The sequence below is a fragment of the Tachypleus tridentatus genome, chromosome 1 (genome assembly GCF_004210375.1).
Source record: "Tachypleus tridentatus isolate NWPU-2018 chromosome 1, ASM421037v1, whole genome shotgun sequence".
In the NCBI taxonomy this organism is placed as follows: Eukaryota; Metazoa; Arthropoda; class Merostomata; order Xiphosura; family Limulidae; genus Tachypleus; species Tachypleus tridentatus.
In genome coordinates, this window is record NC_134825.1 from 115,255,844 (window position 1) to 115,282,308 (window position 26,465).

The 26,465-nt window shown below is 36.5% G+C and overlaps 1 protein-coding gene across 1 annotated transcript; it reads left to right on the plus strand.

The window, feature by feature from the left end:
• The first annotated feature begins 231 nt into the window (after nucleotides 1-231).
• On the plus strand, nucleotides 232-25,587 carry LOC143222069 (uncharacterized). The gene is made up of 3 exons (XM_076447941.1): nucleotides 232-463; nucleotides 14,337-15,361; nucleotides 24,750-25,587. The coding sequence occupies exons 2-3, from the start codon at nucleotides 14,371-14,373 to the stop codon at nucleotides 25,214-25,216; spliced, it is 1,458 nt and encodes a 485-aa protein (XP_076304056.1). The 5' UTR covers nucleotides 232-463; nucleotides 14,337-14,370; the 3' UTR covers nucleotides 25,217-25,587.
• Nucleotides 25,588-26,465: the final 878 nt, after the last annotated feature.

The window sequence follows — 26,465 nt, forward strand, 5'->3', positions numbered from 1 at the left end:
TGGTTAAAGCGCTCGACTTGTAATCTGAAGGTTACGGGTGAATTAAGAGAATAAATGTTATTATGAAATCAAATAACTGAAGAGATTATTTCTAATAATTTAAATGTTCCAAACGATCATGTGTTTTACATTATGGCCTCTAGATGGGGCTTGCAAGCTAACAGGTAACAGTAATAGAAAACACGGAATTTTTTTTTTTTTTTTACGTATTCATTAAACGTAATTTGCGACCTTGTAGTGAAAAAAAAAACAATTCCTGCCCTCAAAACAGAAGTGTCACATCAAGGGACAATTCACGTCGGACTACTGTTCTGGAAATCATCCTTTCATGTATACCTGATCCGCGTGGCCACGTGACGTTTTATTCGTGATCGCTGATTGTCACACGTCTCTTCATAGGAGATTCGAAGTAGGTTGAAAACATTGAGAAGGCAGACGTGACCCAGTGTTGATTATAACATAGGTATGGTATTGCTAGCAGAAATGTTTGTAAAGATATAATTATAAGCGATAAAATATACCAATGATATCTACGTTTATATGATCAAAGTTTTTTGGTTGTTTTTTTTTTTAATTGTGTAAACGATGATTTAAATGTATCAATATTTTTAACCACTAGCGATTACGGACGAGCAACTTTATAAAATTATAACTGAGATGAATGTGCTAAAGACGGTGGTGTTTTATTACTTATTATTTCAATTGACAACAAAAAATTATTTCGTTTTTATATTCTTTAATATAAAACAGTGTTTTATTAAAAATTAAATATGGCCTCTTTATAATATTGTTATAATCGAATTTATTTTTATTTTTTGTTATAGTGAGATTAACTTGTGGTGGTCTTATCCTTAGAAGACAAAACACAAACCATTTCTGTTTACAACTACAATATTCGAACGTTTAGAAATACATTAATACCATCTTAAGCGAAATTTGAAAATACTGTCACAAAGATATTTATTAACTGGTATATTATAACTCGCTACTAATGTATTTAGATATTTGATAAAAATTAAAATGCTGGACGAAAGAGGAAAAGTAGATTGTCGAATCTATTATGAATGTATGATGGACTAGATGTTTAAAGAGACAATTATAACTGTTATTAACAAGCAGTAGAGTTTTAAATGTAATTTTAAAATAATTAATAAGAATTATTTTTTATACCGATATATTATGAAAAGTATAATTAAAGTGAATAATTTTAGGCTTAACACTAATGTAAACAAGTAGAATTTAGTTAGAATTATTTTTATACTGATATATTATGAAAAGTATAATTAATTTGAATAATTGTAGGCTTAACACTTATATAAACAAGTAGAATTATGTTCATACCGATATATTATGAAAAGTATAATTAATTGGAATAATTTTAGGCTTAACACTAATGTAAACAAGTAGAATTTAGAATTATTTTTAGCCTAATGGTAATGTTGAAAACTAAATGTTAAAGGAAAGTGATAATTCAGTTATTATATAAAAATCTCAAAGCTATTAATTTCATCAAATTTTGTACTGTCATATGAATTTGAAAGAGGTCCTTTAAAACAGTTTCTCAAAATTTTCAGTCAATCATGTTTACATAGTTTCCAACACAAGTGTCAAATGAATTCGATCTACCCGCGATCACTTTTATGAAGAATTTATAAAAGTGCCACGAGTAACAGTGTTTTGAACTATAAATTAATAATTCCTGATTTTAATACTAGAAATAAATGATGTCATAACACTAAAATGTTATTTTCGTTTAATTAGACACCCAACGTTCCGCTTTACAGCTCCTTTAGGAACATCAATATAACACAGACCGAACAACAGTTTTGTTGTTATAAGGTCGTTGAGTTCTAGAATTAATATATTTTCTATGCACCAGTATGCACTACAGAAATTAAGTTCTTGATTTTAGTTCTCGTGCGTTGACGCCTCTGTTAATAACTTACGGTTTGGAACTTAATATTTTGTGTGAGACTTTATTTGTTTCCTTTTTTGGCTGTAGAATCATTAAGTTGAGGCCCCACCTTCGGTGGAAACCGGTTCAATTTATATATTTTTTGGGCCAACTTAAAAAGAAAGTTAAAACGTAAAAATGAAGTATAGGGGGAACACACTTTCGAATGACCTTGAAGACTGGTAAGAGTCGCGAGGACTGTGAAAAGACGTCATGTTTTGTTCGTACCAATTTTTCATGAAAAGCAAGACCTCTTGTGATGAAGTTTATTTATAAGGGTTACAAAGTCAAGGTGACACACATACTATTTTTATACACTTTGTGCTTCTGTTGATTTTTGCATATATTAAAGCAATTTACAACTGATTAATTTTTATGAGGTAAGTTGTATTATATTATATTAGGAGTGGGTGGGTGAGTGGAAGAGAGGTGTATGAAAACAACAAAAAATATTCGAGTTTTTTCTATTACTAACAACAATAAAAACACACACACACACACACACACACGCCAATGTAATTTTACGTATTTGACGTTTTCTGTCTTAAAGGTATTTCATACGACAACAGGCCCCGGCATGGCCAGGTGGTTAAGGCGCTCGACTCGTAATCCGAGGGTCGTGGGCTCGAATCCCCATAGCACCAAACATGCTCGACCTTTCAGTCGTGGGGATGTTATAATGTGACAGTCAATCCCACTACTCGTTGGTAAAAGAGTAGCCCAAGAGTTGGCGATGGGTGGTGATGAATAGCTGCCTTTTTTCCAGTCTTACACTGCTAAATTAGGGACGGCGAGCGCAGATAGCCCTCGTGTGCTTTGCTCGAAATTTAAACAAGCAAAACTCTGAGACTTTACAATTGTACGACGATTAACCTAACAATCAGACCTTCCAACCCTAAGGTTCAGGAATAATCAATCATCCATAATTTATGACTGTTAACCAGAAGGAGGGCAGCCAGTCTATGATATTAGCCGCCTGTGCATCTACTTGTAGTGGTTATGGTATTTGCATCATTTCTAGGTGTTAGCCATCTTACATTTACTACCTTTTTTGAAAAATGATTTCTTGTTTGCTTATTATTGTTGGTTTTAATGCAGTGTTTCAGTCGACAGGGAAACGAGGTTCTAAGTACGAGGCTCGAACTGTCGTATTTATTGTTTATCATTAGCTGGTAATTCCTGCTCCAACCTGCGTTTCAGATTTTTAAGGAATACTTAATGTCTGTAAGAAAGCTAATTTCAAAGGCGATAATAAAATCATTCACGCTAGAATTATTATTTCTTACTATTAATTGTTAATAATACCCTGAAACTAGTTTCCCCAGTTAAACCGATTGTTTGTTTGTTTGTTTGTTTTAATTTCGCGTAAAGTAAATTTCGTGTAAAGACAGCTAGTCATCACCACCCACCGCCAACTCCTGAGCTGCTTCTTTACCAAAGAATAGTGGGATTGACCGCCACATTATAACGCCCCTACAGTTGAAATGGCGAGCATGTTTGGTGCGACGGGGATTCGAACCAGCGACTCTCAGATTACGAGTCGAACGCCTTAACCCATCTTCAGTGTTCAAACAGTGCAATCTGGTTTCGCAGCACTTCCACACAATTAGAGGTTAGGTTACCTTTGTGTCTTTGAGATCACCATTGTGTAATGCCTAGATTGGGTAACATTACACAGTGTAGTAGAACTAGCCTTGGCGTACGACTCGTAATCCGAGGGTCGCAGGTTCTCATGCCCTCGCGCCAAACATGCTCGCCCTTTCAGCTGTGGGGGCGTTATAATGTGACGGTCAATCCCACTATTCGTTGGTAAAGAGAGTAGCCCAAGAGTTGGCGGTGGGTGGTGATGACTAGCTGCCTTCCCTGTAGTCTTACACTGCTAAATTAGGGACGGCTAGCACAGATAGCCCTCGAGTAGCTTTGTGCGAAATTCAAAAACAAAAAAAGAACTAGCCTTTGGGTGGCATTACACGATGCAGGAATAGTGACCATTGGTTAAAAATAGACATTCATTATATTGTTTAGTTAAGATAATTTTGTTACAACGTGTTTCGACTTTCCTTTATATTTTCAACATAGTTACGTAACGAGATGTTTTGGCATATACACAATACTGAGCGAATAAATACATTAAATAATTCCTGTGGTGATACTTTCAAAACTTCCTGTCTAGACTAAACAACACGAAAAGTCAAAACCCTGAGCATCTTTTGTGACAGACTCATCTATAAGTGTTTAATTGTCTTGTTTATATACGAGCAACTCTTGAAGTGTTTATGTTTAGACAATATCAACAAAAATTATACTTTAACACCTCATTATTTAACGGAAACATGACACTGGTAAGTTATCACATATCACGGTGTTAAAAAATATTCGCATTCAGTGAATGTCAGTTTTTACGACTAAAACACAGACAACGCAACGTCTCCCTCGTATGTACGGTTGGTTTCGTTTGTTTGTTTTGAATTTCGCGCAAAGCTACTCGAGGGCTATACGCGCTAGACGTCCCTAATTTAGCCGTGTAAGACTAGAGGGAAGGTATCTAGTCATCACCACCCACCGCCAACTCTTGGGCTACTATTTTACCAACGAATAGTGGGACTGACCGTCACTTTATAACGCCCCCACGGCTGAAAAAGCAAGTATGTTTGGTGCAACTGGGATTCGAACCCACGACCCTCGGATTACGAGTCGAACGCCTCAACACGCTTGGCCATGCCGGGCCTTGTACGGTTGGTATTGAAAGAACTTAATTTTATCATTAGTAATACAATGGAAACAAACCTGACAGAATGAACAAACAAACGCAAACAAACAAAGAGGAGTCAGAACATTGGTTTATAAAAGTAATGTGAACTTTGATACTCATTGCTTAATTTCTACATAATAAAGATACTGGGTCCTCTCTGGTTATGTGTGTATGGAGAGAGAGAGGGGGGGCTACCTTTTTCCACGTGCGGTTATAAAATAGCCATTGTATCTAGTAAAAAGAATAAAAATCTCAGACTTAATAACAGATTAACCCCGGTGAGACAGTGGCAAGTCTTCGGTAACTTTGAACACTGGGTTTTGATCCTTCTTGTGAGCACAGTATCGATAGTCCACGATGTAGTCCTGCTTCACTACAACCAAATTTGTCACGTCAGTGTGAAATACTGTCCTAAAAAACGTGTTATAATGCAGAAAGATAGATCCGGTAAACTTTGTAAAAGCTATGTTTTTCACTCCTTAAGACCCGGAACAGCCTCGTAATCCGAGGGTTGTGGGCTCGAATCCCCATAGCACCAAACACGCTCGCCCTTTCAGCCGTGGGGGCGTTGTAATGTGATGGTCAATCCCGCTATTTTGTTAGTAAAAGAGTAGTCCAAGAGGTGGCGGTGGGTGGTGATGACTAGCTGCCTTCCTTCTAGTCTTACACTGCTAAATTAGAGAAGACTAGCGCAGATAATCCTCGAGTAGCTTTGCGCGAAATTCAATATTCACTCCTTAAAATAGAATTGTTGTGATATAATCGTGTTCAACCTACAAAAATATCTTTTTGTCGTGGAAACTTAAAATAACCAGCGATTTAAACCTGTTTACAAAAGTGCTCACTAACTTAACCCTTTGTCAGTAAACGTATGATGTGATACATTAGTCCAAATTCTAGAAAATTGCGTTTGTTAAGCAAAATATTGCGTGTGATATTGTAACTATTTGGTAGACGCAATCAGTTTTATATTTTTATTTCATTTAGTGAAAGTAATTTCGTATATATGGTTCTTTAAGTCAAAAATAATATTGCTTATAACACATTTAATTTGCTACTGCAGTTTAAGTTACCAAAATGGCGCCTAGTTAGTGTTAGCGTCGAGTTTCTATCGTCTACTCGTATGTAGTCTGGGTGAGGTTTCCAATTAAATTCGTGTACGTTTCGATTTAGCACGACGGAGAAGTCCTATTTTATTGACGGTATACATGTGTTTGCGATACTGTGTGTATCTGTAAGCACAATTATCTGAATATCTCTATTATATTAATATATCAATAGGTCTATTCTATATCTATGTAGTGAATATCCTTGAAACTGCACTGATAAGGACACGCAGGTCTATTATGTAGTGAATATCCTTGAAACTGCACTGATAAGGACACACAGGTCTATTATGTAGTAACTATCCTTGAATCTGCACTGATAATGACACACAGGTCTATTATGTAGTGAATATCCTTGAAACTGCACTGATAAGGACACACAGGTCTATTATGTAGTGAATATCCTTGAAACTGCACTGATAAGGACACACAGGTCTATTATGTAGTAACTATCCTTGAATCTGCACTGATAATGACACACAGGTCTATTATGTAGTGAATATCTTTGAAACTGCACTGATAAGGACACACAGGTCTATTATGTAGTGAATATCCTTGAAACTGCACTGATAATGACACACAGGTCTATTATGTAGTGAATATCCTTGAAACTGCACTGATAAGGACACACAGGTCTATTATGTAGTGAATATCCTTGAAACTGCACTGATAAGGACACACAGGTCTATTATGTAGTGAATATCCTTGACACTGCACTGATAAGGGGACACAGGTCTATTATGTAGTGAATATCCTTGACACTGCACTGATAAGGGGACACAGGTCTATTATGTAGTGACTATCCTTGAAACTGCACTGATAAGGACGCACAGTTCTATTATGTAGTGAATATCCTTGAAACTGCACTGATAATGACACACAGGTCTATTATGTAGTGAATATCCTTGAAACTGCACTGATAAGGACACACAGGTCTATTATGTAGGGAATATCCTTGAAACTGCACTGATAAGGACACACAGGTCTATTATGTAGTGAATATCCTTGAAACTGCACTGATAAGGACACACAGGTCTATTATGTAGTGAATATCCTTGAAACTGCACTGATAATGACACACAGGTCTATTATGTAGTGAATATCCTTGAAACTGCACTGATAAGGACACACAGGTCTATTATGTAGTGAATATCCTTGACACTGCACTGATAAGGGGACACAGGTCTATTATGTAGTGACTATCCTTGAAACTGCACTGATAAGGACACACAGGTCTATTATGTAGTGAATATCCTTGAAACTGCACTGATAAGGACACACAGGTCTATTATGTAGTGAATATCCTTGAAACTGCACTGATAAGGACACACAGGTCTATTATGTAGTGAATATCCTTGAAACTGCACTGATAAGAACACACAGGTCTATTATGTAGTGAATATCCTTGAAACTGCACTGATAAGGACGCACAGTTCTATTATGTAGTGACTATCCTTGAAACTGTATTGATAGACACACAGGTCTATTATGTAGTGACTTTCCTTCTAACTACACTGACAAGGACACACAGGTCTATTATGTAGTGAATATCCTTGAAACTGCACTGATAAGGACACACAGGTCTATTATGTAGTGAATATCCTTGAAACTGTATTGATAGAGACACACAGGTCTATTATGTAGTGAATATCCTTGAAACTGCACTGATAATGACACACAGGTCTATTATGTAGTGAATATCCTTGAAACTGCACTGATAATGACACACAGGTCTATTATGTAGTGAATATCCTTGAAACTGCACTGATAAGGACACACAGGTCTATTATGTAGTGAATATCCTTGAAACTGTATTGATAGACACACAGGTCTATTATGTAGTGACTATCCTTGAAACTGCACTGATAAGGACATACAGGTCTATTATGTAGTGAATATCCTTTAAACTGTATTGATAGAGACACACAGGTCTATTATGTAGTGAATATCCTTGAAACTGTATTGATAGAGACACACAGGTCTATTATGTAGTGAATATCCTTGAAACTGCACTGATAAGGACACACAGGTCTATTATGTAGTGAATATCCTTGAAACTGCACTGATAAGGACACACAGGTCTATTATGTAGTGAATATCTTTGAAACTGTACTGATAAGGACACACAGGTCTATTATGTAGTGAATATCCTTGAAACTGTATTGATAAGGACACACAGGTCTATTATGTAGTGAATATCTTTGAAACTGTACTGATAAGGACACACAGGTCTATTATGTAGTGAATATCCTTGAAACTGCACTGATAAGGACACACAGGTCTATTATGTAGTGAATATCCTTGAAACTGCACTGATAAGGACACACAGGTCTATTATGTAGTGAATATCCTTGAAACTGTACTGATAAGGACACACAGGTCTATTATGTAGTGAATATCCTTGAAACTGCACTGATAAGGACACACAGGTCTATTATGTAGTGAATATCCTTGAATATAAGGACACACAGGTCTATTATGTAGTGAATATCCTTGAAACTGCACTGATAAGGACACACAGGTCTATTATGTAGTGAATATCCTTGAAACTGCACTGATAAGGACACACAGGTCTATTATGTAGTGAATATCCTTGAAACTGCACTGATAAGGACACACAGGTCTATTATGTAGTGAATATCTTTGAAACTGTACTGATAAGGACACACAGGTCTATTATGTAGTGAATATCCTTGAAACTGCACTGATAAGGACACACAGGTCTATTATGTAGTGAATATCTTTGAAACTGTACTGATAAGGACACACAGGTCTATTATGTAGTGAATATCTTTGAAACTGTACTGATAAGGACACACAGGTCTATTATGTAGTGAATATCTTTGAAACTGTACTGATAAGGACACGCAGGTCTATTATGTAGTGAATATCCTTGAAACTGCACTGATAAGGACACACAGGTCTATTATGTAGTGAATATCCTTGAAACTGCACTGATAAGGACACACAGGTCTATTATGTAGTGAATATCCTTGAAACTGCACTGATAAGGACACACAGGTCTATTATGTAGTGAATATCCTTGAAACTGTATTGATAGAGACACACAGGTCTATTATGTAGTGAATATCCTTGAAACTGCACTGATAAGGACACACAGGTCTATTATGTAGTGAATATCCTTGAAACTGTATTGATAAGGACACACAGGTCTATTATGTAGCTATGTTGTGAGATGTAAAAAGTGGATTACATTATAAGTGTTACTTTGTCACTAAGTAAGTCTGTCACAAATTAAATGTCATATTAACTACATTAGTGTCTGTTAGTTTAAATAAACTCGTATTTCGGATCCTGGGACATCCACCGTGAATTATTCACTAAAGTAAGTTACATAAAAGGGTTTTCCTGGTAAGCCACTAGTTTTTTTTAAATTTGAACACATAGGAACCATTAATAAATGTGGTCATTATTTTAACCTTTCTAATTCAGTCCAATTCGCCAAATAATATAAGATCTATGAAACAAATGCGTTTTAAACCAGTACAACCGTACAAACAAACGTAATTTCGAATATTAATTCGAGTGGAAGAACAAACGCAGCAGATGAAAACATAAATTCACACCACCTGTAACTACAGGCGACATCTTGGACAGTTCTTATTATCCGGGTATTTTCCCTGAAAAGAAGCCTGGTGGAATCACGTATTTTAATCTCTCGCATTGTCTGTCATTCCGTCAATAGGCACTAAAATAACTTTACTTAAGGGACACAAAATATTGTAATTTGTACTGAAGTGACATCAGTAAAACGTGCGTATACCATGAATCACGAGAAGAATTATGCATTCTGTAGGCTACAACAAAGCATTACATATGACCTTCAAAACCAAGAAGTAAAAATTACGTATATATTCATTACTATTAATTTTAGTTTTATTTATTTTTGAAACGGAATACTTTTGGGGGCCCCGTAGAAGTACATCTCATACAAAGAAAATAAGTTGTCTCGTCGATTTTGTTTTTTTAAGTGAGCGTTTATGACAAACATAGTTTAAGTACTAAGTACGAAATAAAATATGGTGACTCCTAATGGTAATAAATGTATGTAATCAAGTTGCTAATTGGTAGTATGCAGTAATATATTTCACGAGACAAGAAACGTTTGATGGAACTCGTATCTCGGACCCATAAAACGTTTCGATGGGTAACATATTCCAGAGCATTTTCGTCAATTCTTAACCCGTCATATGTAGTTCACTGTTTGTAATTTTAACAGTTGCATTTTTATCTATAGATAATTAAGTGCGTAATAGGAGTTTAGTTATATACGTTTTCCATGTTTGTTTCAGAACTTCGAGCTATCAGCGCGCTTTCTTCCCAACTGAACTGAAACACTTAACTCCGTTAAGTCAACAGCACTCATGAATAATATGACTTCGCTGTAGTCACAATGGCACTCCCGGCCTGAAATACAGTTTATCTTAAGTAATGCGGTAAAACATTAGCCAATGCTTTTCTTAGAATCCATTTGTCCAGCACGTGAGTGAATAACGGACATCGATACAACACGATGTATAACACACCCCCTGACCTTTCAGTCAAAAGTTATTAAACGTTAAAAATTTAAGACTTTCTGAGAAGTGAAAAAAAAATCATATTTATTACTGGTAATTGTTTTGTAATTTTAAATTTTCTCGTTAAAGACTATCACAAAATTACATCATTTACACTAAATTGTTCATGTCAAGAACTCGAAACTCTATACTTGACACCGATTAACAGATCAGAGAAGACACGCGAGTTCCATCGTGGAACGGATGATAGATGTAAAAATGCACACAATTCTATTGTAAAACGAACACACACACGTGCTGGTATAAAATACGTGGATCTCAAATTACGGCATCACGTTACGATGACGTAAGTTTAACAATTATTTCTAGTGCCAGATAGTGCGTGATATTCGAAAAGCCATTTACTACCTGGAAGATGTAATTCTACAGGTGGTAAGTTACAGCCCTGCATAGCCAGGTGAGTTAAAGCGTTCAATTCGTAATCTTAGGGTTGCGGGTTCGAATCCCCGTCGCACCAAAAATTGTCTCCCTTTCAACCGTGGGGGCGTATATTGTGGCGTTCAATCGTACTATTCGTTGGTAAAAGAGTAGCCAAAGAGTTGGCGTTGGGTGGTGATGACTAGCTGCCTTCCCTCTGGTCTTACACTGCTAAATTAGGGACGGCTAGCGCAAGTGTAGCCCTCGTGTAGCGTTGCGCGAAATTCCAAAACAAACAAACACAAGTTACATTTGACATATGTCGTGAAATAGTATAGTGTGTTTGTGTGTGAATATACATCTAAACAAACATAGGTATGGTGTTTGTGTTTTTCCCAGAATTACCTGCCTATTACGTAAGAGGACATATTTAAGTTTTGCAACTAGTTTAAAACTACTAGATATTGAAAGAGAGGCACCGTGTCTGATTTATATTAATTCATTATTTACGGTTACTTTTTGTGTTGTGCTTAAATGACACCAGTAAACATTTTTACATGTTTACTTTTACTTTTTACATTATTAGTTGTTTTATATCTTAACAATATCTTCACGTTGGTGGTGTTTGTATCACAGCCGACCTAAAAAGTCTTGTTGCCATTGGATACTCCAGGTAACACGACTGACACATTATTATATAGTCTTCACTTTCACTTTTGGGGTCGTATAATTATTAGGGTTATCAATTTTAGTGTGACACCTTACGTTATTACTTTTGTATTTTTTAAAGCAGTTTCTCTTATCACGGAGATGGTCCATGTAGGGATGGCTCGGATTGTTCATCGAAATAGTATTTTAAATATCTCCTTAATAGGTCATCAGAACTTTATAACAGTAAACAGTGTTCCCTTTATAACAATATCTTTGTAATGGCTGAGTCACAAGTTCTGTGAATCATCTGTAAACATCACAGTAAAACATTTGAATTTTTTAATTTTTTCTGCTTTATGAGGTCATCCCTTAAGTAATGTCTGATTTTTAATTATCAGGTCATCCCTTAAGTAATGTCTGATTTATCAGGTCATCCCTTAAGTAAGGTCCGATTTCAGGTTCAGAAAAAGAGAAATGATTTCAAACCCTTTTAATGTTATTTAATCAATAATGTATGTTCCATTATTATTAATTACTTCCTGTCAACCATTCACAAACTTCTGAATGCCACTTCTATAAACTTCTTGGCGTTTGGAGGAAAATAATGTAGAGATGGTAGTTTTGACATCTTCATGTGTTCCAAGCTCTTATCCATCAAGATAGTTTTGTAAACTTCAGAATAGATGATAATCAGATGGGACAAGGTCTGGAGAATAAGAAGGATGTGGCAGTTTTTCCCAGTCCATCTCTTCAGTCTTTGTAGATGTGATCCTCGCTGTATGGGGCCGTACATTATCCTGATGTAACACAACACCTTTACGACTGATCAAAGCAGGCCTCTTTTCTTTCAATGAAACATTCAAGTGTTCTAACTGTCGACAATAAAAGTCTGATGTAATCGTTACACCAACAATATCCCACCAAACGTTTAACAAGACTTTCCTAGGGTGGAAATCCGTTTTGGGCTGTGCTTTAGCCAGTTTAATTGCACTGAGCCTTTGTCTGCGGCACTTAACATTTTTATAAAATATCCATTTTTCATCTCCAGTCACTAACCTGTCCAAAAAAGGTTAGTTATGTTCACGAGAGTGCAGATTAGTGCAAATGCTCGCTCTGGCTCTAAGGTTGGCTTCTGTCAAATCATGGGAGACCCATTTTCCAAGTTTTGTCACCTTTCCAAGCTGTTGCAGATGACTGTGAACTGTTGAATGGGTTGAATTAATCTTCTGTGCTAGTTTCTCAACTGTTACAGCACAATCTTCATCAAGTGCAGCCACCAGCAAGTCATCATTAAACTCAACAGGACGATCTGAACGTGGTGCATCACTTAAGCTGTAGTCACCTGATATGAACTTCTGAAACCACCTTTGACCTTTTCTTTCATTGAGAGATTCCGCACCATAAACACCTTGAATGTTTCATGTAGTTTCTGCTGCACTGTTGTCTTTTTAAACTTATAAAGCATTATATGCCTAATGTGCTCCTCAGACACATCCATCTTCATAAGGGTTTATTTGATTAATGATCTGAAAAAGTGGAGTTGGACTAGTTTCTTATATTTGTATGAACATTTTTATACACGTCCTACTACATGTTTTAACCATTAAAGACAAGAAATGATGATGCACTTTCTGTATTAAATTATCAGACATTACTTATGGGATGACCTAATATTTTATTGAATAATAAAAAACAAAACAATGGTGTCAACCAATCTCAACGTAGCTTGAAATAGAATATCTATTTTTATAGGTATTGTTAATAACAAATAGCAATTTAAAAGAACATTAATTCTAGTGTAAACGATGCTATCTTTACCCCTTATCTTTGTCACATAAATGTGTTCCTTTAAAACTAAAGTTCAGGAGTTACGAGCCAATAATCGATAGATAATTAATACAGTTGTAACTTCATTGTATTTGAAGTTTGTTATAAATAAAACCTTCCTATATCGACTGAAGCAGCATACTTAAAACAACAGGCCCGGCATGGCCAGGTAATTAAGGCACTCGACTCGCAATTCGAGGGTCTCGGGTTCGAATCCCCGTGTACCCCGATGGTACAGCGGTAAGTCTACGGATTTACAACGCTAAAATCAGGGATTCGATTCCCCTTGTGAACTCAGCAGATAGCCCGATGTGGCCTTGCTATAAGAAAACTCAGACTTGAATCTCCGTCACACCAAACATACTTGCTCTTTCAGCAGTGGGGGCGTTATAATGTGACGGTAAATCTCACTATTCGTTGGCAGAAGAGTAGCCCAAGAGTTTCCGGTGGGATGGTGATGACTAGCTGCCTTTTCTCTAGTCTTACACTGCTAAATTAGGGACGGCTAATCCAGATAGCCCTCGTGTAGCTTTGCGTGAAATTCAAAACAACAACAAGCAACATACCCAGAAGACACTTTATTTTTTGTTTCTAGTTACATTTTTTAATCATCGTTATTACTCGTGTAGTTTTTAATTCGTAGCTAAACCCCTCTTTATATTATTAGTAATACCATTCATAACGACCACCAGGAAAGACGCAGCGTATGATTTTGTAAATTAATATTAAGTTCGAGGTAGCCAATTGAACGTTCACTTTTTAAAATCTCTGAATGTTTTGCCGGTCGTTTAACGTCCCGACAGTCAGCCAAGCGGCTGTTAGCAAACCCAAACCTTAGTCTTTTACAGAGATGTGATACTTAAAGGACACTTCCAACTTGACGTGTCGGGATGTTTTGTTTTGTTTTTTGTATTTCACCGAGTTCGTAACTCGTGTGCATTAGCCCTCGTTGTATTTAACCATTCTATGTTTTCCGGTGCCTCTTTGAAAGGTTAAGTCTCTAAGACCAATCTTGAACTATGATGATAAATGGAAAGGAAATAGTTGCTATCAAATGATGTAATAATGGTTATTTTTTTCCAACCTCCCAGGAGCATCTACTGACTTGGAACTTCTGACCACGTGATGATGCTGAATTCTGTTATTGGATTAGTAATGATGGTGTTAGTTGTTTGCAGTCAAGATGTGACGTCACACGTGGCACTGTGTAACACGTTAACAGCCAATCAGTCCATGTACTGTAGTTGTGATTTAGATGGAGTCGATGAAGCGCGCCGAATTTCTTGTTTTGTTATTGGTCCTCTGAAACGAGACGATGACGTTTGGAAAGGTTTTGCTCGTCAAAGTAGGTTAACCAGTCTGACAGTTACTTCCCAGCCTGCCTCCAGTTTCCTGGAGTTTGTGCCGATAGAAGCTTTCCTCAGAACACCACGACTCGAGGAACTGAACATCAAACAGTGTTCCATATCAGAACTCCCTACCAATTCTTTCGTCCATTTGGAACATCTCAGTCGAATCGATTTGGAAAACGACGAAATTCGGAACCTTCGCAAACACGCAGTTTCGCATCTGCCTCGGTTGACGAGTATTGTCATCAGTGATAACATCATTGAAGAATTGAGGGCAGAAGCGTTTTACGATTTGCCACGGTTAACGTTCTTAATGCTAGACAGAAATAACATATCCTGGATAAACGACAACTTTTTCGTCCATCTGTCCAACCTGATGGAACTGGAACTGTGGCACAATAAGATTCGACATCTTACTCCTTACACCTTTAACGGTTTGAAAAATCTCCGACGTTTAGACCTGTATAAGAACCGCCTACTGAAACTGGACAACCACGTTTTCAGTGGAGCGCCCAGATTACACGAACTTGATCTGAAGGAAAACAGGATCTCGGAAATCGCACCCAACGCTTTCCACGGTCTTCTTTCCTTGACCAGTCTCCACCTCAATCGAAATCGCTTGAGGACGCTTCCCGCTCATGCCTTCAATGGCGCTCCCAATGTCATGATGCTGGAGTTGTCAAATAATAAACTGGAGACTATCCAGAGAAACGTGATAGAAGACCTGTCTCGTGCCACTGACGACCATTTCATTATGTACTTCAGAAGTGAGTAAACCTAGTTTCTCATGTGGTCTTTATAACACCTGCCACTCGAGACATTTCAGTGTCTTTTAATACTGACACTAGGATGGAGTGGAGGTCTTTCTGGAAACCGGTGATTTGGGGTTAATTCAATAGATCTCAATGAATGAATCTCAGCACAGCTTTTAAAACTAACAATAAAATTAAATATTAATAGAACTACGATATAATAATGTTGTTGTGGATGATACTATGACAGTACCCACTGAGTATTATATTTACTGTTTGTAGAGGATGATACTATGATAGTACCACACTGAGTATTATATTTACTCTTCTTTGTAGAGGATGATACTATGATAGTACCACACTGAGTATTATATTTACTCTTCTTTGTAGAGGATGATACTATGATAGTACCACACTGAGTATTATATTTACTCTTCTTTGTAGAGGATGATACTATGATAGTACCACACTGAGTATTATATTTACTCTTCTTTGTAGAGGATGATACTATGATAGTACCACACTGAGTATTATATTTACTCTTCTTTGTAGAAATGACATCTTAAATTTGAGAATCTTTAGGGAAATCATTTTGTAAGGCACCATGCTTCAACACTATCTATTTGGGCTTTACTATGATTGTAGTTTCATACGGTATTAAAACTAATGATTTCTAACACACGATTTCTAATCACCTATATTTGAAAGTAACAATACTATGGTGCCAGTTTTGTTTTATACTTCTCTGTGAATTCAGTAGTCGATTGATGAACGTGTGATTCAACTGGTATGTCAAACTGATTGCAATGTTTTCGAAAAAGGTTTTCTTTCACTGAACCTTGACCCACGGTTAAGTTGAATCGCTGTATTTGTGTATTAGGTGTAATTAGAAATAGAAAACCACAGCATTAGTCATATTCGACTCTGAAACATTCGTATGTTCGTCGTTATCAACGGGACGTTTTTAGTATGACATTTCTATTGTATGTGTCCACCAAGTTTCATCAAAATCGAATTACTTTTGTCTGAGTAATAGAGCAAAAACAGTGTGAAGAACTGGCCCCAGTCTAAACAGTTTTTTTTTATTATTTTCCTGATCTTTCTGTGACCTTGACCCTTCAAAAAAGTGATCACTTTTAACGGATCATAATCTAAACATAATCCAACTTTCGTGCAAATCCATTCAGCCGTTTTTGAGAATTATTGCTGCAAACATGCGCGCGCACACACACACAAGGGTGAAAACATGATCGCTGTTCACCTTTAACCTGTTCAGTGCCGTAGACGAGTTAATTCGTTCTTAATAATACCTATCTTCAACGCTAGATGTCAGCACCATACACGCATTTGACCTGCTTACAAATTGTTTTACTTTCGATTCAAAATGGCGTCACGAAAAAAGTTACAAAATGAAGAAGCATTAGAGTTGTATTGTAGCAGCTGAAATATTTGGCAGTCAAGAGGTTAAAGCCAACTCTTATCATTCATATACCTATCAAGCATTTTCTTAAACCTGCTTAAATCTACGGCTTATTGTAACATCTGACGGCAACTCATTCCAAAAGCCAACTACCCTGTTAGAAAAATGAAATTGTCTGATCTAAAAAGGACTCCAACCATGTCAAAATTTATATATCCGTCCCTCAGTCCTGCTGTTCTCACTGTTAAATATAAAAATGATTATTCATCAATTACCTTTACGACAGAAAAGAAACTCGAGAGATTTTGGCCCCTCTTCATAAGACAACCCCTCCATCCTTAGCATCATTCTAGTAACCCTTACCTGAACACAATATTCTAAATGTAGCCTAACCAGTGACCTGTACAATGAAATTTTAACATCTTTAAACATGTACTCAGTATTTGTCCAACTCATTAAATGATCAAAACCCTTTTATAATGTTACAAGAAACCTCAGCTGCCACAGCCTGACATCATTACTGGGCCACATTAAACCCGAGTGATTTTCTAACAATAGATAAAGATTAGCTTCTATGTAAAACAAACATGATCTCAGAAAATACTAAAGTTACATCTTTTATTGATTCTGACTTATTATTGCACCAATGAGCTTGATGTGTGAAGTAACAGTTGCTACACCATTGAACCTTGGTATTTGTAAAATAATTAGTTACACCACTTTATCGTAGTGTGTAAAATAATTAGTTACACCACTTTATCGTAGTGTGTAAAATAATTACTGTACCGTGGCGTGTGAAATAATTACTGTTACGTCACTGTATCGTGACGTGTGACATTATAACTGCTACGTCACTGTACCGTGGCGTGTGAAATAATTACTGTTACGTCACTGTACCGTGGCGTGTGAAACAATAACTGTTACGTCACTGTACCGTGGCGTGTGAAACAATAACTGTTACGTCACTGTACCGTGGCGTGTGAAACAATAACTGTTACGTCACTGTACCGTGGCGTGTGAAACAATAACTGTTACGTCACTGTACCGTGGCGTGTGAAACAATAACTGTTACGTCACTGTACCGTGGCGTGTGAAACAATTACTGTTACGTCACTGTACCGTGGCGTGTGAAACAATAACTGTTACGTCACTGTACCGTGGCGTGTGATATAATACCAGGTACATAACTGTACTATGATGTGTCATAATTCTGTAGCTTTATTTATTTCGGTAACAAGTGAATACTTTATTGTGTAACGTCCAAACAATAACTAGTTGTATATTTAATGTAATTCAACACCCATCGTAATACAGTAAGTGTTGTAAGTTACTTATCATGATTACATAACAAATGAATTTATTAGATGGTAGTTTTTACTCTAATATTCTAAATGAACCACAAAACAATATTTTCAAGTCTAAATTATAATTTGTCAACTGAAAAGCTTGTGTGACAGACAAAATATTTGCGAGTTGTAACGTCTGTGATACTAGAAACGTGTGTTTACATAATATTTGTTGCTCTCACCTTACTCTGTATTGCACGTCAAATCAAAGGTTGAATCAGTGCGTCTAGAGAAAGTAGTGCACGTGTTTAAGATACATTTACTGTACACCAGCTGTTGTCAGGACTTAGTCAGTACTGAATAATAAAGCTGATAACTGATAGATATGTTCTTATTACATCGTGGTTAACAGGAGTGTACAAATTATCACAGAAAGGGAGGTTCTTGTTTAATATTGTAACTGGAAAAACTGGAATTTTGGTGATGAATAAACGACAGCAAAACGGTTGGCAGGCGTGTTATTTTCCCACAGTTGAATGAGGTACAAACAAGTCAATTTAAAAAATGGATATTTGGATTTGATAATTAGATTCCGTGTTCTATTCTATTCTTTGAAAAGGTTTGCTCTTGGTTCAGCTAACACTATGGACACGAGCAATTTTTTTAATGATACTTCAAATATATTATAATGTGCGTATTACTGCTCCTGTTACAGGATATTTTTAACCGAGACATAAATTTATTTGTTGTTTATTCAGCAGATAGCCCGATGTGGCTTTGCCATAAGAAGGCGCACACACACTTGATTGAATAAAACCTTGTATATGACTCTTCACCTTTTGGTGGCTCATAACTCTTAAAATCAGATTTCGATACTTTGTCTTCAGTTTTTTAATATTCAAATAAATTATGTTCCTGTGTACGTCCAAAACTGTTATGTAATATTAAACTAACAGTTGGAACACACACGCCGTAGGAACCTTATAAATAAACCTCATCTCCAATCGCTATAACCAGAAACATTACCCAATCTTTTCATAATTAGTGTTTCTGCCTGAGAATGTTAAAGAAAGAGAAATGTAATTTTTTCTGAAATACTCTCATGTGACATTCAACTAAAACAGTCAGTGATAACTGTATGAGCTTGTAACTCTAAAATATGAGGTTAATTTCTTGTTGTAGGCACGGAACAGACAGTTCATGGGGTAACGTTAGGCTGAACAACAAATAGTGCGTCGTTATTTAGTGTTGGAATTAAACCATTAAGCGAGACAAAATATTTGAGGCCTCGCATTGTTGTGTCAACCATGATTTATAAAATGCATGTGCATCGTTATAAAATTTTGCAAAATACCATTCTTATTAGATTTTAAGATATCTTAATGTTTTTATCGCACCTTTTTACTTTTCTAATATTGCCTATTTAACATAAAAAAATTAATTTTGATTCTAAGATTAAAATATACTTTTAAGCATCTGAACATTTTCAAATTTCATAAGTGAAACTCAAATAATGTCCATATAGTTATCAAACGTTTCTTAAGAAAAGTTAACACTATGTATTATATGTTGTTTTCACTACTGTATCCCTGTACGGGTTGGGTCGATTCGACCCACCTTGTAACCATTATAAAAATTAGGAAATGTAAATTATCCTTTTTTTTCTTTCTAGAATGAGTACAAATTAATACACAAAAACACATGTTTAGACTAAATAGTTTAAGTCTCATACAATTATACCTGTGTGTGTGTGTGTGTGTGTGTGTGTGTATTGAACTTTAAGCCTTGCCTGGCTAACATTATAAAAATTGCAATGAAGCGGCGTACGTGTCTAACAATATAAAACTAGCCTTTAGAAAGTGACCTGCCTTGACTGTGTTTCAGAGGACTAATATTTTCTAGAATACAGTCACATTTCACCTATAATACATTATATGTATATACATTATTACTATTTATAAATAAATTCGTAAACGTATTTTTCTTAAATGTATAACAATAATAAAGAAATATAATAAACAATTATCTGTTCTAGTTGAGAACCATGTACTCATTTATTACTTGCCGTAGGTTGCTTGCCTTACGAAATTTTAGAATTGAAGGATATGAAACTAAATATTATTTTCTATGGTTTTATATGTACATTTTGAAAACATCAAAAATTAAAGACCACTATGTTAATGCCACAGAATTCCAATATAATTTATCAAACGTAGTAACTAAGTTGTATTTCAAACCTCCTAACGGCTTATTTTACCGCTTCGAATCTAGCATGAAAAGAATTAGTCTACCGCCCAAATAATTCAAAGAGGCTGAGACATCGTGAGCTTTCGATTGGTTATTTACACACAAAAGACAGAAGTAAGCAAGTGTTACCAAATATGAATAGAGATGGGCGGAGCCACTGTTCGAGTCAATAAATGTAGCGATATCTCAGCAAATAGAAAAGATAAGAGATTCTTGTTTTATTTACTAACTGATCAATATTGGTAATTTAAGTGCCTAATTCGTAAGAAATTATACACTTTGGATACGGATATTACAAACATTTAACTTCAATCAATGCAAGCGTGCAGATTTGTTTGTTTGTTTTGAATTTCGCACAAGGCTACTCGAGGGTTATCTGTGCTAGCCGTCCCTAATTTAGCAGTGTAAGACTAGAGGGAAGACAAGTAATCAGCACCCACCGCCAACTCTTGGGCTACTTTTTTACCAACGAATAGTGGGACTGACCGTCACATTATAACGCCCCCACGGCTGAAAGGGCGAGTATGTTTGGTGCGACCGGGGATTCGAACCCGCGACCCTCGGATTACGAGTCGACCGTCTTAACACACTTGGCCATGCCGGGCCAGCGTGCAGATAGTCAGAATGTATTTAAACCAAAATATTGATGTCCTATGCGCGTGTGTGTTAGTTTCGTATTCAGTGGCTCACTGATAAGATTGACTGATTAAAATGTTAAGTTTCGAGGCTTTATTATAGCGGTAGACATGGTACAAGCTGTCCATTTTGTAGTTCAGAAATAATGGATCACATAATTATAACACGTGCCCTACTTTTGACTGGAATGTTCAACTTGGTTGGCAGCTGTCCTTGTTACTTTTTAATTTTTATATTAAACGCCACCTGCCGGATGTAGTCAAGTAATTAGCACGATAGGCTGTGAATCCAAATATCTGTCTCACGTTCACCTGCTACAAAATCGCAATTTGGGGCTAAGGATGCGTTAAAACTAGCGGTTAAACTGCATAATTCGATTAGAGTTGTCGATATGTGCTCTTCTACTAAACAAGTTTCATAAGGAAACAAAGAGTTTAAGGCTTTAAGCAAAGTGCGATTAACCCTTATAATACTTAGAATCAGTCGAGTTTCCCTTTAATTCGGCTCCAAGTAATGAGTATATCATAAGATGTCTGATTTTCTTCGTTTGCAGGTTGAAAACACGCGCGCACAAGTTCTCTATTTAATGAGCATTCAGTAAAAGGTGTAATTTTGAGAAATTATTTTCGCTGCTTAAAAATGTGCTCGATTTAGAATCTCATCCTATCTCACATCTTAAAAGTAATTCGATGGTCAAAGGACGCCGAGTTAACCCTAAATTTCTGAAGTTAAATACACCATTCTTTACAAATTATATTCACTGTAGACCAGCTCTAATGATCCTGTTGTGACATTTGTCAAATGTTGGCGCTAACTGGCATATTAAATGTTGCAGTAGTGACTGACTGGTATAGTTGTGACGTTGCAGTAGTGACTGACTGGTATAGTTGTGACGTTGCAGTAGTGATTGACTGGTATAGTTGTGACGTTGCAGTGGTGCTTGACTGGTACAGTTGTGACGTTGCAGTGGTGCTTGACTGGTACAGTTGTGACGTTGCAGTGGTGCTTGACTGGTACATTTGTGACGTTGCAGTGGTGCTTGACTGGTACATTTGTGACGTTGCAGTGGTGCTTGACTGGTACATTTGTGACGTTGCAGTGGTGCTTGACTGGTACAGTTGTGACGTTGCAGTGGTGCTTGACTGGTACAGTTGTGACGTTGCAGTGGTGATTGACTGGTACAGTTGTGACGTTGCAGTGGTGCTTGACTGGTACAGTTGTGACGTTGCAGTGGTGATTGACTGGTACAGTTGTGACGTTGCAGTGGTGCTTGACTGGTACAGTTGTGACGTTGCAGTGGTGATTTACTGGTACAGTTGTGACGTTGCAGTGGTGATTTACTGGTACAGTTGTGACGTTGCAGTGGTGACTGACTGGTACAGTTGTGACGTTGCGGTGGTGCTTGACTGGTACAGTTGTGACGTTGCGGTGGTGATTGGTTAAATATTTTTGCTCTCGTCTGTTTGTGCATCAGAGCCAGTTGGAGACGGCTTCTCTGTTACTTTGACAATAGGTGAAATGTTGTGACTTTCCAGTCAACTGAAAAGTTGACTGTGATACATTGTTATACTAGAACCAGTTGAACAGAGTTAATGTTGTATGTTGTCGATAGGTTCGGCATTGTACCTTGTATTGTTAGAATCAACTGAGTTGTCGATGGTAGATAGAATATTGTTACATGTTTTTGGAGCCTACCAATGGCACCGCGGGTACGTCTGTGGACTTGCAACGCTAGAAACCGGGTTTTAATACCCGTGGTGAGCAGAGCACAGATATCCCATTTTACAGTTTTTGCTGGATTTCAAACAAACGATGATTTGGTATAACCAACTGGAGAAAGTCGCTATGTTACACTAATGACTGTATAAATTCTGTAGGTTTCACTTGTTATCAATTATTGTACTTTGTTATCTTAACCATCAAACTTTTTATTAGTGGATGTAAAATTAATTTTGATATTAGGGCCGTAAAACTGCGCTTTGTACAGTTACACAAATATTCATAGATTTTAAGCATAAAACAACATTGCCGAACCGCGTTATGAACTTTCACATTTATTTAAAATCTGAGATTTTTGCTGCCGAATGACAATATTCATAATATTGTTTTAGTATAATATTAAAGCCAAGAGCTATGTAAACTTAGTACATATGTACTTGTGAAAACTAAGTACGTTTCTGACGTCACCATTTCATTCATTTGGAGAGAGCTATGAAGAAAATTCTTTCTTCCCACGAACACTGCTCCAGCATGGCCAGGTGAGTAAGACACTCGACGCGTAATCCGTAATTTCGCGGCCAAAAGATGCTAAAAATTGCCTGCCGGTATTTCCCTAGTTATCAAGGTTTAAAGCAGGGAATTTTTTTATAAGAAATGTGGCTTTAAGAGAACTATTGTGCGATTAGAATGTAAGTGTAAACAATGAACGCTGGACGAGTATCGATGTTGGTAGGAGACACCGTTTAGTGGAAGGAGTTATCACTCACGGATAAGCCTCGGTTTTCCTAACCTAGAAGGCCTTTTATTTTTCTTCTCTAAATCCAATCGATATTCAAGCTTCTCTACGAGATGTATGCACAAAAGAGTTGATACGAGTCTCATAAGCGGATGAACGGTGACGGACATGTGCACGGAGTATAACAATTGTTCATTAATTAGGTGTACATTCATTACTTTAGGAAATGTTGTTCGTGTTTTGGGATACTGCTAACTGTACAACATATAAAACTTTGATACACGCCCCATTGATGATTATAACAGATTAAGTGGATGTGGCACTCGAATTGCAAAGTGCGGGTCCTGGGGCCGAAAAATGGTAGCGTTTTGGATATGATGGTTATAATGTGATAATCAATTTCCGTTGGTAAAGAGTAGAACAAAGGTTGGCGGAGGGTGATGTTCGTTAGCTGCCTCCCTTCTAGTCTACCACTTAAAAGTTAGGAACGAGTAGTACAGTTAAATCTCGAGTAGCTTTGAACGAAATTAAACAAAAACCGTATGTCACAGTAGCCACTTTCGTTTGGTAAAATATTTACTATTGGTCCAGAGATAGGAGCCGAAAAGCGTTAAAAATGAATGGTCCTTGGAAGCTTCGTTAAGTAATTGGTTAAGAAGGAAGTGACATTGAGCGATTGAGCGACGTCATTGGGCTCTGCTGTATGCTTATTTCGCTATTTTTATCCATGTTACAAGTTACAAACAGTCCCGCAGAAATTCAAACCACGTGCCATAAGCACACAATAATAAAATATTCTAACCCTGTCTGTCGAATTCACTAGCGTGGTATGATGGAACAGAATTAGCATATTAACTGGCGATCGCATTCATCTGTAGCTTTGTAAGAAAAGCGGTACAATTACAGTCACGAGGTGAAGATATATTGTCAAGTAGGATGTAGCAAGGAATTCGTTATAAATAAACGATTCTAAGCGGAGATAGTCTTGTATACAACTAAATTCTTGTGATTTGAGTTCAATGTAAAACGCATTGTTAATAGAGGTATGTTGCTGTGTAAAAGTTTGGTTTTGTTTGTTTTTAATTTCGCACAAAGCTACTCGAGGGCTATCTGTGCTAGCTGTCTCTAATTTAGTAGTGTAAGACTAGAGGGAAGGCAACTAGACATCAGCACCCACCGCCAACTTTTGGGCCAAGTATATTACATTAAAATTATGGACAGTTAGCACAGACAAGTAAAATAACGAAGGATATACGTTAGTAAGTAAAGTGTGTGGTATATAATCAAGTCATAAGTACAAAAATGCTATGTAAAATTTGGTACAGATAATGTATGTGTAACGTATATATACTTTTTCAGACAATCAACTCAAGTGCGACTGTCGACTAAACTGGGTAAAGGAATATGCCAGCCTTGCCAAATATCTTATTTTCAAGAAGGAACTTCATCAAATGCAATGTACCCAAGAGAACAATCGAGAGGTTATGCGCGTGTTAGACATAAACTTTGATGACTTTCGGTGCCTTGATACGTCGACCTCGCCGTTAGCAACTTTTAAGGTTTCAGTTCAAAGAGAAAATGCGATAGAAATCTACCCGTACAAACGTACTGAGGTCGGAGAAAACTCTTTACTTGAAGTTAAAGTATCAACATCTGAAGACCTCAACAATATTTCTAATATGCAACCGCATGTTAATAGCCATAGGCCGTTGGAGCTAGTGCCATCTATTGAGATAAATGGAAACTCTGCTTGTTATGTTTCTCCAAAATTTCTTCGAACAATATTTACTTTTATAGCATTGATGTTTCAGAAGATAATGTTATAATTACATTTTTAAATGAGTGGCGAGTTTTGTGATTACATTTCAGAGACATAAAACTTAATAAAAACAGAGGAGAAGAATCCATATTATGATTTCGACTCTCAGCTCTCGGAATCTTTATAAACATGACGAGGAATCTATAACAACTTCAGTAAGTGCTATTGATTTAAAACGGACCTAATTTACTGACGTAAGTTGTGTGCATGTGTCTTTTCTCGTTCAATACATTTTTGATACTAAGAAACAATATTTTTCTTATGCTAATGAAATAATATTTTCATTGTTAGTTAATAGTTATATGTTTGTTTGTTTGTTTGTGAAGAGTCAAGTGCGTCTGAACTGTTCACTTATAAAAATAAATTATCGAGCCGAAATGTTTGGGCGGTGTTTTTGTTTTTTATAAAACTCTAAGATGTGAACATCTACTAGCTTACGTGCAGTCTTAAATAACATATTTTGTTACTGTTTTGAAATATAAACTTAAAAGTAATATTTTGTGATAGTTTTCTCTGTGTAAGGATTAATAAAGAAACATATCTAAGTTATGAAAACATATTCTGAAAAAACTGAATGAAGATTTCTTTTTAAAGCACAGACCTACTCAATCAGCCATATGTGTTCTGTCCGTCGTAATTATCGAAACTTGATTATTAGCCTTACAAGTCCACGGACTTGCCACTAAGCCGCCAGAGGGCACATCGTAAATTAGCAGGTCTGTTAACATGCTGAACTGAAAATCTAAAGTCCAATATTAGAGCCCAAATGTTTTCTACCTTATCCCAAATACAAATGTCTCTGAAAATTCGCGTCTAGTCATTTTGTGGATAAAATTTATTTTTACTTATCAGAAATCAACTGCATCAGATCCCTACAACCGTGATTACTGTAGGTTCAATTTTTTGGGGTAGATGAACAAGCTAAGAATTAAGAAGGTATTATTAAAAAATGCAATTGCCAAACCCTCTATCGGCCAAATCCTTAACTTTCTCGAGTACCTTGCCTTTCTTCAAAATGTGGAACAATGCTTGTGTTTGTTTGTTTTTTTATTTCAGGCCTAACTTCACAGAAGGAGAAAGCTGAAGATATTTCGAAGTAAATTTTTATCCTGCTTGACTAGCTGTCCTTTTCTGTCATACACGTTGTTTTCAAACAGGAGATAAAGGACATTCATGCGAAAGATTTCCATATGCCCACGACAGTAAAGTTTTCTTTGCCTTGTGTGTCAAGTCAGTTTTAAATCGTATTAACACAG

What these genes read in the sequence shown, in the direction of transcription:
- LOC143222069 (XM_076447941.1), top strand. Translation starts at nt 14,371, where the DNA reads ATGATGCTGAATTCTGTTATTGGATTAGTAATGATGGTGTTAGTTGTT. An exon ending in TTTCATTATGTACTTCAGAA is followed by an intron (nt 15,362 to 24,749) that starts GTGAGTAAACCT and finishes ATACTTTTTCAG; the next exon opens with ACAATCAACTCAAGTGCGAC.